The 18,270-nt window shown below is 43.0% G+C and overlaps 1 protein-coding gene across 5 annotated transcripts in view; it reads right to left on the bottom strand.

Moving 5' to 3' along the window:
• Positions 1–2,209: 2,209 nt before the first annotated feature.
• The window catches only part of add3a (adducin 3 (gamma) a), a 178,464-nt gene continuing 162,403 nt past the window's right edge, over positions 2,210–18,270 (bottom strand). For 2 of the 5 annotated variants that reach the window (XM_037534541.1, XM_037534540.1), the window contains 6 exons: positions 17,587–17,703; positions 17,288–17,371; positions 16,242–16,259; positions 14,384–14,507; positions 11,254–11,349; positions 2,210–6,765 (listed from right to left, as the gene is read on the bottom strand). In XM_037534541.1, the coding sequence (XP_037390438.1) occupies positions 6,518–6,765; positions 11,254–11,349; positions 14,384–14,507; positions 16,242–16,259; positions 17,288–17,371; positions 17,587–17,703 (687 nt within the window). In that variant the 3' untranslated portion in view covers positions 2,210–6,517. The remainder of the gene's footprint in view (positions 6,766–11,253; positions 11,350–14,383; positions 14,508–16,241; positions 16,260–17,287; positions 17,372–17,586; positions 17,704–18,270) is intronic. The other 3 variants (XM_037534543.1, XM_037534542.1, XM_037534544.1) reach the window with 3 other exon arrangements.

Genomic DNA, 18,270 nt, shown 5'->3' with positions numbered 1-18,270 from the left:
AATGCACTAGTTAGGCTTCTTCCTTTTTTGCATAAGAAATTGGTTTGAGTGTTAAATGAACTGTTATGATAAAAATGCTACTGCAAAGAAAACAATGGATAAGTCAGTGTTCAAGGAAGCAACAAACTGGTAAGTTCCTCTTAACAAACTGACGTAAACGACGCAAGTTTGGGTGGCGATTTTACTAAACCTGACAGTTTCCACTCGCAGATTTTAGCTTCATTTGACTTCTGAATTACGTCCAGTCTTGGGTATATTTTAATGTTTTTGCGCTCGTTTTTTAACGAAATGTAAGATTCTACAGAAAGATTTGACAAAAATACCTCCCACTGGCTTACAGACGTCTGCAAAAGTTTAAGCACCCCTGGCCAAATGATGTTTTGATGGCTTTCTAAGTAAAACAGTTCAACAGACTGAAGACAAAAAAAGTGGTCTGTGCGAAAGTTAAAGCACTTCAGATTTTGTTTTTTCCAAAAATGTATTCTCATCAAAAACAAACAGTGGAACAAAATTGAAGGGAAAAAAAAGTGGGTTCTCAACTTTTCATTTAAAATGAGAACATGTCATTTGATCATGAGATGTTTCAGCTTTTGCACCCAATGAGAGCCCAATAACCGACACTCATTAGTGGATTTATGTTGCGGGTAGCGATGTGGCTCCGTATGTCCTCACTTTAATTCACACCAGAACCTGATGACGTCATTTTTACCGTTTCCATACTGGAGGATTGCACGAGACCAGGTCTGCGCCCCATTTAAACCCATAGCCTGTTCAGAATACTGCAGCTGGAGAACCAACATCAAGAGGCTTTAGCTGGTTTTTAAAGCTGAAGTGCTGCTTTTTTGGATGTTCCCAGAATGAAGCATGAAGAGAGATCATTTTTGTCTTACTTTAGAGAGTTTCACAAATCCCCCTTTCCCAAATCCCAAATCATCAATGTTTTCTGTTTCTGAAAAAATATAATAATCCTCTAAATCAGGGGCAATTGATGACAATTCAGGAAAGTCCTGTTAGAGAAAATGCCCTCAAGCGAAGGTCCAGATCATCATAACCTCTAATTTGCATCACAACTCAGTGCCGTGTAGTGTTTACTGAAGTAGCCGAGCAGGAATATCAGCATTTTACAGTAACAACTGAATATGAAACCTAATAAAGTCCAGTTCAGTCAGATTTCACCAACATTTACTGTCAGTTTCTCCTATAAGAGCCGTCATGTGGAATAACTTCCCTCTGACTCACTTTCTTCTCTGACTGCTGTTTCTCTCCTCATCCCTCCCCTGTGTGTGTCACTCTCGTAACGCACAGATCTGATTGGCTGAGTAATGTCACGTGATAAACAACGCATGTGATTGGTCTGTGAGTCTCACGGGCTGCTATACTGATAACGTATTGCCTTGAGATTAAAATAGGACCACCTGCTGAAATGAAAGCATTTTCCACAGTTTATCAGTTACAGGTCCAGGTCCACATAGGACAGCGCCTGGGGCCGGACACAGACCGTGGTCCGCCTATTAGGGACCTCTGATCTAAAGACGTGAGACATTTGGGTGTGCCAGAAAGAGCATTGTGGGATAACCGATGGAAAGGGAATTGCACCAATCCATCAAACTTTGTGAATAAGTCATCTTTATGGTGTAAACAAAGTCATTCAGAGCGATTTGGTGTTAAATGCTTCATTCTAAGAAAATTTATGAGTCAGAGTTGTTCACAGTGGTAGTGATAGGAACCAGACGTCCACCTCTAAAAGCTCCCACACAAAGTCGTACATGATGGTAATGACTTATGAATACACTGCTTGAAGCGCAAGTTTTAAAATAATCTAATTTGAGATACTACACACACACACACACACACACACACACACGACTGACATTTACCTTTATTCAGAAACCTTTCAGTAAGCAATCAAATCAGCATAGCAGACTCGTCAAGTGGAATCTGCACAAACGCTTACAGAACCATTCAACCGCAGAGAATGTCGCAGTGCTGACTGCTGGACTGCCTTTCTAACCTACAAGTGTCTAAATTCATTTTTACCCAAAACAAAACTGCCCGACAGCGAAAACTCAAATCATGAACGAGGATGTTGCGTAAAATAAAGTGACGCTGAAGCGAAATCAAACGATGAACACATGGAGACGTGCAGGTGATTCTTTTCTCCTTACGTTTAAGACACGAGCGCCTTGAGCGCCACAGATTACGAGCAGCGTTTGTTTCTTAAAATAGCTTTTTATTTGTGAATTTACATTGATTAGCAGTACAATCTAAAGCAAGTCCATTAGATAACAATTCATATACGTTTTTTCACAGGTCACATCGAGGCTTGGCTCACACTCGCATGCCAAAGCGAAAAAAAATAAAATAAAAAACCTCCTCTGGAATGGAGGACTACATGGAGAAAAGAAGCATTAGTTAATCCAAAAAAAAAAAAAAAAGTGCAAACGGTCGGAGGAAATGAAACGGAAAAGAAATAATGCACATTCGTTTAGTTGGGAGCCATTAACGCTCGTAAAATGATTAAAATGTGAATCTCTGTAAACTAAAAAAGACAAACAGAAAAATACTGTGATACTACATGAAGGGAGGAAAGACCTTTGCAAACAGAAAAGGTGGTAGGAAAATTAAATAAAACTGAAGCGGTAAAAAAAAAAAAAAAAAGAAAGAAAAGAAAACTAGCATCTGTTTTTGATCCCCAACCCTGCATTTTCTAAACCTCTCCATTACTTACCACCATGCCCAGACATGGTCCGCCTTGAAGGTCCACCTAAATAAAGCCAGCGCAGCTAAAAACAACCAGGAGCTAGCAGGGCACCAATGACTAGTTAGCCATGTGAACGTTTTGGACCGAACGGTCCCTTCTGACCTGCCCGTTCGAGGCCACATGCTTTTCACCTTCTCCTTTCTTAAAGCCAAATCCTGACCAGACCCTGCCCACTGCGTAAGCACTGGCCAACGGTTTATACTCGCATAGTCCATTACAGTACAATGCATTAGAGTTTAAGCTACTAGCCAGTCCTAGAGCAGGAGGCGGAGCCTGTCTTCACTTAAACTTTCAAGAACGGTGAATAGCTCAAGAGCATGAGGTACTGGCCAATCCTAGCAGAGGAGGCGGGACTTTGCCAAAGCATTCTAGAATGGTAAACCGTTCAAGAGTATCAGCTACTAGCCAATCCTAGTGCAGGAGGTGAGACTTGTATTGATTTAAGTGTTCTAGAAGAGCAGACAGTTCAAGACTATACAATACTAGCTAATCCTAGTGCAGGAGGCGGAGCCTGTCTTGACTAAAGCACTCTAGAACTGCGGACAGTTCAAGAGTATCAGAGATCGGGATTTGTCTTGACAAACATCTTAGCATATTTTCCAGTTCAAGAGTATGAGATAGTAGCCAATCCTAGCAGAGAAGTCGGGACTTGTCTTGACTAAAGCATCCTAGAATGGCGGACAGTTCAAGAGTATGAGCTACAAACCAATCATAACAGGAGGTGGGATGTGTCTTGACAAGCATTTCCAGAATATCAGCCAGTTCAAGACTTGACAGTCCTGGTGCAGGAGGCAGGACTTGTATTCATTTAAGCCTTCTAGAATATCGGACAGTTCAAGGGTATGAGATACTAGCTAACCCTGGTTCAGGAAGCGGGACTTGACTCAAAGCATTCTAGAAAAGCGCAAGAGGCAGGGCTTGTCTTGAGCGAAGCATTCGAGATCAGCGGACCGCTTGAGTACAAATTTACTAGCACAGGAAGCAGAACCTGTCTCAATTGCAGCATTTGATAATGGGGGTCTTGAGTATGTCAAGGCAGGGCTTTTCTTGAATAAAGCAATCTAGAACAGCATTCTGTTTGGGAGTATAACTACTAGCCAATCCTAGAGCAGGGGGCGGGGCTTGCCTGAAAATATTCTACAATAGTGGATTGTTTGGTAGCCAATACTAGCGTAGGAGGTGGGCCTTGTCTTGAATGAAGCATTCTGGAACCACAGACTGCTTGGGGATTTGAACAATCCTAGCACAGGAGGCAGGACTTCTCCTGATTAAAGCCTTCTAGAATAGCAGACAGCTTGAGTGTACAAAACTATTAGCCAATCCTAGCACAGGAGGTGGAGCTCGTCTTCAACTAAGCAATCTAGATCCGCACTCTGTTCGGGAGTATGAACTACTAGTGAGTCCTAGCACATGAGGCTGGGCTTGTCTCAACAGAAGTATTTGAGGATAGACTGCTTGAGTGAACAAACTACTGGACAAGCGCAGGAGGCGGGGCTTGTCGTGTTTAAAGCTTTATAGAATAGCAGGCTGCTTGAGCGTACAAAACTACTAACCAATCCTAGCACAGGAGGCGAGGCTCATCTTCAGTGGAGGATTCTAGAACCAAACTGTTTGGGAGTATGGCTAGTAGTTCAATCTTAGCCAAAGAGATGAGGCTGGTCATGGGCAGGACAAAAACCCCAAAACAAAACAAACAACAAACAAAAAAAACCCAAAACACCCCTCTCCACGTCTCTGCTTCACATTGCTCGCTGGGATTGAATGCCTCAAACTCAGAGACACCGGTGGAAACGTGGTTTAGCAGGGTTCAAACTTAAGTATATAATCCTGGCACTATCCAGACGTTAGTTTAGAGAGTTTAGTCATTGGCTTTTTAAAATTTATTTTAAGAAAGCTGCCTTGAGGCTCAGGGACTTTGAATTCCATCTTTCGTCTTCACGATAATTTGGCTCTCAGCTTAAAACACCACCAGAGTACAAATCAGTCCCATTTCACTTGTTTCCTCTTCTCTGGAAGAGAGAGCTGACCTTAAGTGACCAACACTAATGCCACAGGAACAAAGCTGGGATCCCATCGTTGGGTAATGTGACATACGGATTTCATCAGGTCAACTTAAGAGTGTCCTAATATTCCTTCTGATTGGTAGAGCACTCTCAGGGCATGGGCCAACCATGCAGGCATCTAGTTAACCCATGGTTTTTCAAACTAGTCCATGAGGAACACATGCCATTCCAATGGAATAAAACCTTTGTGGGGTTATCCTAGGACTAGTTTAAAAACGGAGCTAAACGTCCTTTGTCTTGCTATACCGAGAAATGTATGGCTTTCAAACATGCCTTTAAAAACAAACAAAAGAAGCCATGTTGGCCTGCATTTCACTAGGTGAAATTTCCTTGCTCTGGGAAACAGGATTCTTTTAAACTGTAATAAAAGCTACAAATATATAGAGCATATCCTTTAGCATAACACAGATGAACCACAATCCCACTGCATTTGCCTTCCTCGTCTCCGTCCCTACCACGACCTGCTGCGGAAATCCACCTGCCACCAACTTTCTGCAATCTCCCAGACGCCTTCAAAAGCTGAAATCATCTATATGCATTTATATATTTATATATATATACACACATACATACATACACTACAATGAAAGTGCAGCACAAAAATAAAATATGTCACTCATCCAGTTTTTTTTTATATATATTTGTGTTTTTAGTAATCAGAGTTATAATAGAGCTGAGAAATCAAGCATCACTACATTATCAGCTGTAGAAACGTAGACTCTAGCAAAATAAAATAAAAACATGCTTAAACATTTGTATTCGCTGTAAAAGTGTAGAAATGAGTACAAAACTGAGCGGACAAAAATTGTGTTTCACAAAAAAAGAAAGAAAAAAAAACCTAATTGGTATCTAGAGATGAGTTGATGTCTAAAGGTAAAAGAATGAAATTACACTTCACTAAAACGTGATTGCTTTTCGGTGTTAATCTTGTGTGTTTGGCAAGAGCAGAGATGCTAACAGGATTATCAGACTAGTCAGTGCAGACGAACGCCTGTAGCCCAGACGCCGCTGCTGTTCATCACTAGAGAAACAGACTGATTCAAATGAAACGGTTTAGAAGGAAGTGGGGGGCTGTAGAAAAATCCCAAAACAAGTGTCCAGTGTGTCTTATATCTCTGTTGCATTGTTTAAACTGGGTGAAACTCAACAGGAGAGGCAGAAACAATGAGCATGGTAGCTGTTTGAGGAGCTAAAAAGGCTTAATATGCTAACAGGAGGAAAGTGGGAGGAGAAAGAGGGAAAAATAAACCCCAAAAAACAAAAAACCCGTTTAACAGGACTGCTGCAGTACCTGCCCAGAGATGGTGTCCACCAGATGTTTACTGGTTTGTTTCCATATATGTGTGTGTGTGTTCAGTCTACCAAAGCTGAGATGGATTCAAGGAAGAGCCAGTTTCCCAGGACTAATTCTCCCTGTTTTAAGCCCACATTTCAATTCACATCTTCCGGAACGTGACGCGCCTCTAGGAAAAGAAACGCGTGTGCAGTGTCTCATGCTGCCCTGTCCGCTTCCCTTCCCAAAACATGTGCCGAAAAAAATTGTTTTCCCCCCAAATAACCATTGTTAAAAAAATTAAAATAAAATCCATAAAAAGGACATCATAAAAACAAAACTTAAACACAAAAGGGTATACAGACAGACGGACAGACAGACGGACAGGTTGTGGGTCCTCTTCCCTCCCCAACAACCTTCTTAAGCTTCCACCTTCTCTTTCTTTTTATTCTTCTTCAGGAACGATGGGGTTCGGAACTTCTTCTTCTTCTTGTTGGGTGATTTGGAGGGCGAGCTTTCGGGCGACAGGGCCTCCTCGATCTTCTCCCCTGAGCGCACCGTGATCTCCACGCTCTCCACGCTGGTGGTCAGCTGACTCATGCGCTTGCTCAGCTCCTCCTCCTCGCCGTGGTCATCTTTGCCGTTCAGAAGGATGTTCGTGTGGTTCTCTGTGTGGAGAAGACGAGACCAAAATCAAACACTCATACAGTGACACCTTCTGCTTGCCTAAGCGGGAGATGTGGCTCTCGCAGACGGCCTCTCAGCCAAGCACACTGCGAGGTCAGGACTAACTGGACTAATGCATCAGTTAAGGATGCATCTTCTGATTGATCTAGGAGGACAATGACCACATTCTGCTTGGATTACCCATCCCTGCCTTCTGTTCTGCTGATAAACAGGGTCACGCAACACGTTGCTGTGGGTTTGAGAGATTTTGGACATGGCCAGAATTTTATTGCCGGCCATCTCTGATTGCAAAGACACTAAGGCTGCACTTACATAGCTCCGGCGTGTGGATGCACCACAATGTAGCCCATTTGTTTTCAATGGGAAGAGTCGGTTCTGCCAGATGCACAGTGCATATACTCACACAAACACACACACACACACACACACACACACACACACACACACACACACACACACACACACGATTTAACTGGACAACGCACTGAATGTCGTTTTTAAATGCCCACACGCAGCCAGCTAAAGAACCAGAGTGAGTTCACGTCCATGGATGTGCCAGAGCAGTGTAAATGCAGCGCAAGGCTTTGTTCACACAGCAGGTAAAAGTGACCCAAATCCGATCTTCATATGTGACACAGATGTGTGTCTGTGTGCCAGTGTGAACAAAAACCCCCGTAATGAATAACTTGATTCCGATTTGAGACGCTTTCGCATGTGGTACTGAAATTCGATCCATATCTGATCTGCAACAACACAACCCGGTCTGAACAGCCAAATCGGAATTCATTAAACTTTTACATCGATCCAACTGGACATTCGCCGCAATTTCGCGCTGGTGAAACCTTTCAAACATTAAGGCTGATGTTTCGGCCATTTCGAAAGAGAACGAGGCTGCAGCGACAAAGAACAGTTAAAAGCAAGTTTAAAGAATCTGAGGACACGATCCAAAGAAGTGGCCCTTTTCACGGCGAGCTTGAACACATTGATGAGCCCATCTGTCAGTCAGTCAAACTTTACGATGACTCCTGTGATGCTGGCAAAGATGAAGCTGAAAGCTCCGCAAGCGACTGCCATTCATTGGCAGTTATGATTGTTTACCTCTGTATGAGACGTGAAGCTACGTTAAGCACCTTTTTCCCTATACAGGTCAGTTTAGGAGCTGATTTGTTCACTTATGTTGCATATACACCACATTTAAAGATGAAGCCTAACAAACAAACAAGAAAAAAAAAGAAAGGTGTTTAAATCCAACCTAAATCTACAGGTTTAGAGATACATCTGTAGCGTATACCTGCCTTAAGTTAGACAAACAGCTAACTAATGCTAACTCTTCAGCCCAAAGTCTAACCTTATTACAAATGTTATTTTTGCTGTCACAGCCTTTAGAATTCACCAACAGCTGTTCATCATTCAAAACAACACTTCCCTGCTCAGCATGTGACATTCCCGAACTTGAAGAGCACTTCCATCATACAAAATACTGTATACAGATTGACACAATGGGAACTCCACCTGAAAACGCTGTGATAACATCTCACAGGCTGGAGTTTTAAAGTTCTAAGTGAAACCTTTTCCAGCTCAGCTCAGTAGTCTGTGTTCAGACTGCATCCAAATCGGATTTCTCAAATCGGGTCTTTTGAGATGACTATCCGTACTGTTATTTGCAAGTGATACGATCTGGTTTGTGTGTCCAGACATTGCCAGCCTATCTGCATGGGTTGCCGTGGTAACAACGCAGGCGTCAGTAACAACATAGCTACGTGGATTTCAAACGTGGATACAGAAGAGTCCCAGTGGATGACATCATTTGCCGCGTTGCGAGTGGCGCAAAAGGGCCTTTCAAAAATCCGATCTGAGCGTCCAAACTGAGACGCCTCTGGAAAAACTCGGTCACACTTCAAACCACCTCCAAAATGTGGTTTGATTCCAATTTTCAAAGATCAGATTTGACTTTTTTTGCTGTTCAGAGTAGGGCTGAATGATTTTGGGAAAATAGTCTTGATTTTTCAACTACTATTGCAATTGTGATAAAAAATAAAGTAGTAAGTAAATAAATAAACAATAACAAACGGGGCAGGCCTGATTTGTTTTGGCCTAAAAATTAAATTGCGATTTCAATATAAAAACGATCAATATTTCAGCCCTAGTCCAAACCATCAAAAATCCCTCTGGATACCATTTAGATTTACCAAAAATCCGATCTGGGCTGACGCTCTTAAAGTCCAAGAGACTGGTATTACTATATACCTTACACACTAAGCCCAAGTCCTTTGTAAGCATCAAAAACACTAACTATTGTAAAGCTTAACCTCTTATTCTCCAGGGAAATATTTGTTTGTCCACCTGACCACCGTAGAAGAAATTACTCAGTAACTGCATGAAATAAATGTAAATTGTTATTTTTGTAAAATCTCCCCTCAAATTAACAGTACACGTGTTTATGATCTACACATTACTACATGCTTACGATTTACTGCTGAAAGCCAAAATCTCAGACGCTCTTTATAAAAGTGATGTTTCCAGAGCAGATTGCTGAAGAGACGCCGTCTGTTTATAGTTTAGAGCCCAGATTTGGGGAAAAACGGGTCGACTTTCAGTAGAAAAACAAAGTTCAGCTTCTTTTATTATAAGGGTTTAAAATGACATCACCGTCTATTAGACTGGAGAGAAGAGCTACAGCCTCACACGACGCCCAGCTTCTGAATGGAGCTTATGGAATATGAACGTTATGAAGAATCTGACCGAGTGCGGTTTGGAGCCACCGGCGGTCTCGAGCTGAAAAAGTTAAACATAGTGATTTTATTTTCTCTGGACAATACAGTGCAAATGATGTGTGAACAGGGTCTGGTCTCAAGTCTGGGTATCTCAACTGAGATAACCGGTGAGATTGTGTAACTCACCATTTGAGATGATGTAAGCGCAGCTGTATGAGTGGGCTGGAGGCCTTTTATCAGCCCACTGCACGCGGCTCTTTATTTTACTGGGCCATTTTAATACGCGCATAGTGCAGGGCTAAGAGCTGGAACTGAATTACTGCTCTCTACTCTAGTATCTAACTGGATAAACTGCAGACAAACAATGATATACCCACACACACCACTTTAATTATTGAGCCTTGTTTGTCAGAAGCCTTTGTTTGGGTCATTGAAAGTGCATGACGCTGGACGAAATGTCATGCCTGAGCTTCTCCCCCAAGGGCTCGTCTTTGTTCTCATGATTGGGTTATTCTAAGGCTATTGTTCAGCCCTCCTGGCCACCGGAAGCCTATAGGGGACCCAGGTGATGTTATTGAGCACCAGCTTCCTGGAGTATCTACAACATCAGGCCATCTACGTCACCAGTTGTATAGACGTAGAACGTTTAAAGAGCAGCGCTGTTTCACAAGCCCTGCCTTCTCCGCTCTCCTTCAGCGGTTTTGGGTTGAGGGCCACCGGTTGCCATTCGGTAATCATGGGTGGATTGAAACAGCCGATAAGCGAACAGAGCTACCACTAATATTAGTCTAGCTACGATTCAAATGCCTTTACAGGAATCCGTCCACTCGCCGGCTTTCTTAGCAATGCCCTGGACAGTTATTCCCAGCACACATTTCCTGCTTTTGCTTTTCTTAAAAGGGCAGGACTTTCTGTAATATGATATCCGTATTAGTTGGACGTGACTCGCAGTCCAGCGAACCGTCCTCCTCCTCTATGATGTCTTGGCAGCAATGATTTGTCTTCATGAGCCAATCTGTTACCTAAAGAATATATAGTGCCCAATAAACGAGGATTTCTACTAATTTTCCAAAAAAGGTTTTGCACAATTCTATCACTGAGACGTAAACAAAGTCATTCATATCAAAATGTTTTATTATAAAACACTCATTTCTTCACAGTGGCGATGATGGGAACCACAGTTTCTCTGATTAGCCACTTGACCTTCCACGTATCGCTACATCACGAACGTATTACACGATTCATGACGAACCCTGTTCAAATCTGCTGAAAGTCACGGTCACAGACATCAGGCAGCAGCTTCATCTAAAGACTTTCTGTGAGGGAGCTTTTAGAGGTGGACGTCTGGTTCCTATCACCACCACTGAACAATTCTGGCTCAGTAAGCTTCTCTACAACTGAGCATTTCGCACCAAACCTCTCTGTTTACACGTTCACCGTTTAATTTGGCAGAATTAAAACAGATAGGCTCGGCTCCTATCATGGCTCATGATGTACCAACTCGGCTGGTGATAAGAAATGACCCACATTACCGCACATGATAGAGGCACGAAGCGTTTTGGCTGCAATGTCCTTGGAGTTTTTTCTGAGGGGGGGAAAAAAAAGCTAATGGCAAGAGAACGCTGGAGAGAATCACCTTTAGCACGAATCCCACATCTTTCACACACAGACGGTCACTCACTCTCTCACGCACACACACACACACACACACACACACACACACACACGTCCGGGTGCAGTGAAACGGTGCTCTACCTTCTTTTGCAGGTGTGTTTTGTGGTGACTGAGTTTGAGACACAGACTGGGAGAGCGTGGAAGCATCGTCAGACGTTAGCTGATCCTGCTCTTCCTCTGCAGGAGAGTGAGTGTGGGGGGAGGGGGTGGTTGGAATTAGTGAACACAGAGACAGACAGACAGACAGTTAGAGAGGTAAACAGGTTAGAGGAAGACATGCAAAAGGGGTCATTAGCTGGGTTTCCGACTGCATTTTAGTCACAAACACTTTAATTCTGCTTCTTGTTCCCTTCATAATGAATAAACTTGCTTTATCAAATAAAAGTTCATGTTTCCATCAAGTGGAAACAGAATCATCTTTTGCTTAACTTAATGAAAAAGAAATGCACAGAATATACAAACAGATGAATACAGTCAAATTAAAGCACTTAACAGTTGTCAATATTTATATATTTAAGATTTTGACAATAAAAAGGACAAAGATGGGTCTAAAAATAGTGATAAGTGACATTTTAGCCCACTGACAGAAACCTGCCTAGCGTTTGCTTCGACCTTCTGGACGTTAAGGATCTCGTCACCCTGCGGAGATCAGTTCCAGCCCTAATGCAACACTCAGGACTGATATCCAGCTACTAGCAACGTACTCTATCAGCTGGGCTGGTCAGATTAGAGCTAAAACTGGCTGGGAGATCTCCAGGAATAAGTCTGGAAACCAGAGCAACAGGAGTTCAGTTCCGAGAGACAAAGCTTTAAACATCAGCGCTGACCAAAAAAAGTGCACAATGGCTCAAAGGGTAAAACTGTACGTTGAAATTCTGGGCGCTTCACATACATTTTAACTAGCATTACTGCAGTTAACAAGGTTCTTTCATTCAGTCACTCATGAATAGTGAGCATTCACATTCAGGATGCCAACAGTCGTCCATGCTGAATGAATGAGCAGAGCACACAGACAGAAGTTAGAGGAGTCGTGTTATCAGGCTTTAAAGCAGCCTGAGCCTGTAAGTCATTCATTCACACACATCTGATATACACCTCCATGTTTCTGCGCTCATTGTCCATTTTATCAGCTCCACTTACTGTATAGCTGCACTCTGTAGTTCTACAGTTACAGACTGTAGTCCATCTGTTTCTCTGATACTCTGTTACCCTGTTCTTCAGTGGTCAGGACCCCCATGGACCCTCACAGAGCAGGTACTGTTTGGGTGGTGGGTCGTTCTCAGCACTGCAGTAACACTGACGTGGTGGTGGTGGTGTGTGTGTTGCACTGGTATGAGTGGATCAGACACAGCAGTGCTGCTGGAGTTTTTAAACACTGTGTCCACTCACTGTCCACTCTAGACACTCTACCTTGTCGGTCCACGTTGTAGATGTAAAATCAGAGACGACAGCTCACCTGCTGTTGGTGGACTATTCTCAGTCCAGCAGCGACACTGAGGTGTTAAAGCTCCAGCAGCACTGCTGTGTCTGATCCACTCAGACCAGCACAACACAAACTAACACACCACCACCACCACATCAGTGTTACTGCAGCGCTGAGAATGATCCACCACCCAAATAGTACCTGCTCTGTGAGGGTCCGTGGGGGTCCTGATCACTGAAGAACCCCGATCCCCGAGCGCAACATTAAGTGTTGCCAGGCTTGAGCTGCAGACTGCTGTACTGGTTCTGGCCCGTTTAAGACGCCAGGTCCTGTGAGCCATGTAATCAGCCCTGACTGCTGAGCCAGTGAGTCACAACTTAACTCCGATTCTGCCACAGCTCAGGCTCATTCAGTGAGACGAGAGGGAGAGGAGGCAGGGAGAGGTACGCATGTTGTGGTGTTGAGAGGAGAAAGGGCAGCGTGTGCAAGGTGGAGTGACTGGGAGTGCGTTGTGCCTTTGTGACCATGGAATTTGTAAGAGCCAAAGCATGACTGTGCGATTAGCTCAGGGTGAAATATCGATTAGGCTTCTTTTAGAAGATTCAGTGCATCGGGACACTAAATGATACCACGACTGAATTGTGGTTACTTTAACCCATGGCCATTTCCCATTGTACCAGCTGTACGAGTTCAAGTGTAGGTTAGTTAGAGCTGAAGTGAAACTCCTTTTCACGTTGAGCTCAGACGTTCCTAAATATTTACACCTCCTCCTGATCAGGTGTAATAGTTAGGGAACCCAACGGAAACCACACAGAAAAGCACAAAAAAAAGGCCAAGACATGAATTTCATAGTCACTAATGCTTCCAAATCAGCCAATCAAGGGCTTCTGAAGAAGCTTATAAGCTGGAGATTGTGTGGCAGATTACAGCTGGAACTAGACTCCACAGGAAGGTGGATCTCCAGGACCAGCGTTGGTGACCGCTGCTGTAGAGGATGTGTTTATTTATTTCCTCTTAAATCAAAAACAAATCTACTTTGGGGGGTTTTAAACTGTCGCATATGACTGCACATAAATATCACACATTCGGTTATGCTATAGTCCATAGCTGCATTTGGAATAGTGGGTGAACGACACCCTAAACAAATCTGGGGAGGAAGTTCAACACCACGGCAAATGAGTGATGCGTTGGGTTCAGCTGTACTTCAGCTTTAGTAGATCAGCGGATGGTGGATGCTTTTCCCTACTAGGTACCATCAGCACTTCCTCACCAATACACTGATAAACACTTAGTTCTCAACACCACAATTTCTGACACCAAACTCAAGTGCTTTGTAACTAAGGCAACATCAGACAGCTCAACACGCTTGCAGGAGAACACGTTTTTACATCAACTAACAGACGTCAATATTGGATGGTGGAAGACAGAGAGCCACCAATTATGATCTCCTTGGATGGCTGTGGCATCACCAGGGATCAAACTCGCAATCTCCCGACAACAGAGCCAGTTGCCCCACATAGGAGCCCCTGATTATATTATTTTGGATGAGAATTTATAAAATAAAATAAAAGACTGGAGGAGGAGTGGAATACAGGGAGGAAAAATACGTCAAAGTCTTGAAAAAAGGGTCATTCTGGCCAAAGAACGAGCGCATGCTTCATAGACTACATCCAAAAATCTGCCCGACTCATTCACAGCCTTCACTGATGTCATTTTACACAACTGTGTTTTAGCACTGCATCGGAAAGAGACACAAAGTGGGAGCGCAGAAGAAGCATGTTTTTATACCATCAAGTCCCAGCTGCTGGCGCTCCACTCGTTTTTTGTAGTCGTTCAGCTCCCTCTCGGTTAGCTCGCTGAATGGGTTGGGTGGGAGAGGCTCTGTCTGATCCTCATCTCCACCTGTGTAGGGCTGAGAGAGACAAGAGCGTGGAGATAGAAAAAAAGTTAGACAATACATACTGGAAGAACAGTGCCCTGTCAGACACACCTGCTTCAGATCAGGTTCTGCCAAATGCACTCAAACCCACAATTACAATAAACAAAAAAAATCGTCATGCTGTTTATACCAAAAAACACCCAACCAAACTGGTTAGGCAAGCGAACATTACTTGAGACAAAAACAATAATGGTGCAAAACAACAACCAAAACTAAAAACACACACACACAGAGTACACTCAATGCTGCATTTCCAAACTTCAGGCCCCAAATCAGTGGCAGATATCAAACATGGTCAACTAATAACTTCAGTGAACACCATGCAAACGTCTAATATTAACAATTGTTGAAACTGTTTGAGAACTGAAAACTGTCAGGCCACTTATTGTTGTAGTATCTAAACCTAGGAGTGCTCTCATATAGAACGTCTAGGCTAATAAAATAAAAAAAAAAATTTAAATTAAAAAATTATGATTGATATGAGCCCAGAGATTGACTGGCAACCTGTTCAGGGTGTATTCTGACTACCGCCCAAAGACCCCTAGGATACGCTCCGGCACCACCCATAACCCATGAGGATAAGCGACTCAGAAAACGTGTTTGTGTTTCACAAAAGAACAAAAAAGCTGAATGTTTGCAACACAATCCTTAAAGAAACCCTAAAGATGGCTCAATGATTCTGAAATTTAGCACTTTTAACAGGAACACGAATATAAACCAATTAATAAACTATTTAATTCAAGTACAAGTACAATCACAAAGAACAAGCCACATTAAGAACCTGTTCCGCTTTCCATGTATTTTGATGCATGTTAATCTACTGCTCAAAATATCAAGGTGTGTGAAACTGTGCCAACACCTGAGATACCTCACCAACAATACCTCTTGTTCATAGAAGGAGGAAAAAAATTGTGTTCTAATAAGAATTTTTTGGCTCTATAAAAGAGGGGTGCTTGGGCCCCTAAGATTGCCACTTGACGCTCACTAAAAGCATGGATAGGGCCCAGCGTGAGTGAAAGCTTAAAAATAAATAAATAAATAAAATAAATCGGTAAATTCTAGGCTGTAATTATCAGCTATTATTTCAATATTGCAACAACTTATTCTATTATTGTCTTTCAATACATCAGTAAATTTTAGCCAATCATATACGCCAAAGATATACAGTAGATACAGCACACTTACTGAAATCTGAGAGCTCAGTTTCAGCAATTTCTGATTTGAGACTTTGAACACAAGCCTAGTTTAGCCGGACTGCCAAGGCAGCCAGGGGGGACCACGTCAGAAACTAGTCAGAACGAGTTCAGTCAGAAACTAAACTCCGACCCTTGAGCATCATAAATAGTACGGACACTTTCATGAAAACTGGAGGTAAACATTTATCCACAAACAAAGCCAATTAACTAGTCAAATAAAATCTGATTTCTTTATGCAGATTATCTATATGCATCAACAGCCACCAATGATTAAGTGATCAAGTCGTTTATTAACCTACCTAAGCAATATTAACCTACTCCTCCCTCTTATTGTGGCAGTAAACAGACACTACTGTCAATATTGTCAGTCCCCAGTGGCCAGACAGTACACTCAACATTCTTGGCTGGCAGCCCGGCAAAAACGAACAAGAGACGCTGTTTTTATGACTCGGCTGACTAGTCATAAAAACACTGCAAGCAGCATCCAACAAAAATTCTGAAGCCACGTTACCTTTGCAGAGGACGGCTCCTTTAAGGCAAAACACAGCCACATTAGCACTCACTCACTCATTAAGCCAGTTAGCAGCAACTTAACGAATAATAAAAACTGCACAAATACAGGGCGATTCAAAAAGATTCATCCCATTTTAAAACGCCATACTTTTACAACCGTGAGGCGCCGAGGAACCAATCACAATCCAACTGTAAGAGGAGGTCAGAGTTTCTGACTGGCTCCCTTCAGTCTGACTGGAGATGAGACCCCTGAGCAGAAAGCGTTCTGCGTTCTCCACGTCAATAAAAGTGAACTGTGCAATGTGGTTTTCATGGGCAGTGAAGCTCCAACAGCTCAGTGCGTTCGGCGTTGGCTCCACAGCACTGGACGATCCCCGAAATCGCACCGAAAGAGCCGTGAGAGCAGCGACGCCCGACACGCTCAGTCCAGTACGGGATGAGTTTGGCTGTGGTGTTGATGTCGTCCGTACAGCTGGAGGAGGTTCAGACTGAGACCTTGTAGAATTACATAAACTTTACGCTCATTTAAACCGTTTACAGTTCACTGCACTGATCTGTAAAGATTTAGAAGTGAAATCATTTTCAGGCGAATCTTTTTCAATCACCATGTATTTAATCATCCTCTCAATAAAAGGTCTATAAATAAAAGTCTGCAACATGCAAATAAGTCTATACCCAATGAAGTTTCATCATGCACTGGGAACATTCTGACCAATCACAGTTCTTCCTTTTGCATTATACTGAGTTAATCACATCCAACAAGCAGAAATATTTCTGCTCAAAATAAAGCAGGCCAGGTTTCCCAGTGTCTTTAATATATTGTCAGGCATGCCGCAAAGCCAGTATAATATTTAGCCATATTGGGCAGCCTGTGTATTTTTCAGGTGCAGCTTAACACAAACAACCCTTTGAAATGCCTTCCGAAAGCTGGAGTTTGGCTCCCCCTAGCAGAGGACATGAGAACTGCAGGCTCAATACTCTGTCCCAATTCAGAACAGAGAGTTCTGGGTAACGCAGTGCTTTTAACAGTGCTGCCGTACGTACCGGCGGTCTCTCCACGACAATGCCAGCCAGCTTTTGAGATTGTGGCCCAGCAGACATCATGTCATAGCGGTTCTGCTCTCTGATCTGAAAGGGAAAAATGAGGAAATGGGTTCAGCACCACGAGAGAGACAAAGGCTCAGAATCAATACACGCTATATGAGCTAATCAGTACCATATCAGCAACCACTGCTGCTGGGGAGAACCCAACACACTCAGGCACCATTTAAAACACAAAGAGGAGAACTCGGCTGAAAGGGACGGACTGCTGGAGAAACGGCACAGCAGAAAGAGAGACCTACTTTATTTCTCTTCTCAAGAACCTCACTGGGGTTCGTGTTGAGGGGGACAAACTGGTTGGGGTCTTCGATGCGAATCGGGGTGCCACTGCTGGAGCTGCCGTCTTCAGACTTCATCCACTAAGAGAGAGCGAGAAGAAATTCAGGCTTTAATTATGAAGGAGCACGGCAGCTTCTACCCATTCCCCCCTCCATAATTCAATGGTTCAGATGGTACCACTTTAAAACAACCCTTAAAGCATTCATGAGACTGTTTAAGACGAGTTAATTAATGATTATTAATAAGGTTATAAATAGTGAAGCCACTCATTTATACATTTAAACCTGATTTTGATGTTCACTGATCTTACTCATCAAAAATTCTTATCCACCAGATATCAGTTTAGCTTTGCCCTGATTTATTAATGTGTTAGAACTGCTTAGCAATACATTTTCTTGTTTTAATAGTGTTAATTTATGACCTAATAAGTGACCCTTATTAGTCCCACAATGGGGAAATTTCACCTCCGCAATTTAACCCATCCATGCAGTGAGACACCACATACACAGTAGTGAACACACACTAGGGGGCAGTAAGCACTCTTGCCCAGAGTGGTGGGCAGCCCTATCTGCAGCGCCTGGGGAGCAGTTGGGGGTTAGGCGTCTTGCTCAAGGGCTCAGGGGATGGAACCGGTGACCTTCTGGTCG

The sequence above is a fragment of the Pygocentrus nattereri genome, chromosome 25 (assembly GCF_015220715.1).
Source record: "Pygocentrus nattereri isolate fPygNat1 chromosome 25, fPygNat1.pri, whole genome shotgun sequence".
NCBI classification, from domain to species: Eukaryota; Metazoa; Chordata; class Actinopteri; order Characiformes; family Serrasalmidae; genus Pygocentrus; species Pygocentrus nattereri.
The sequence above is the reverse complement of the archived record's forward strand: the minus strand, read 5'-3'. Positions and strand labels throughout refer to the sequence as shown.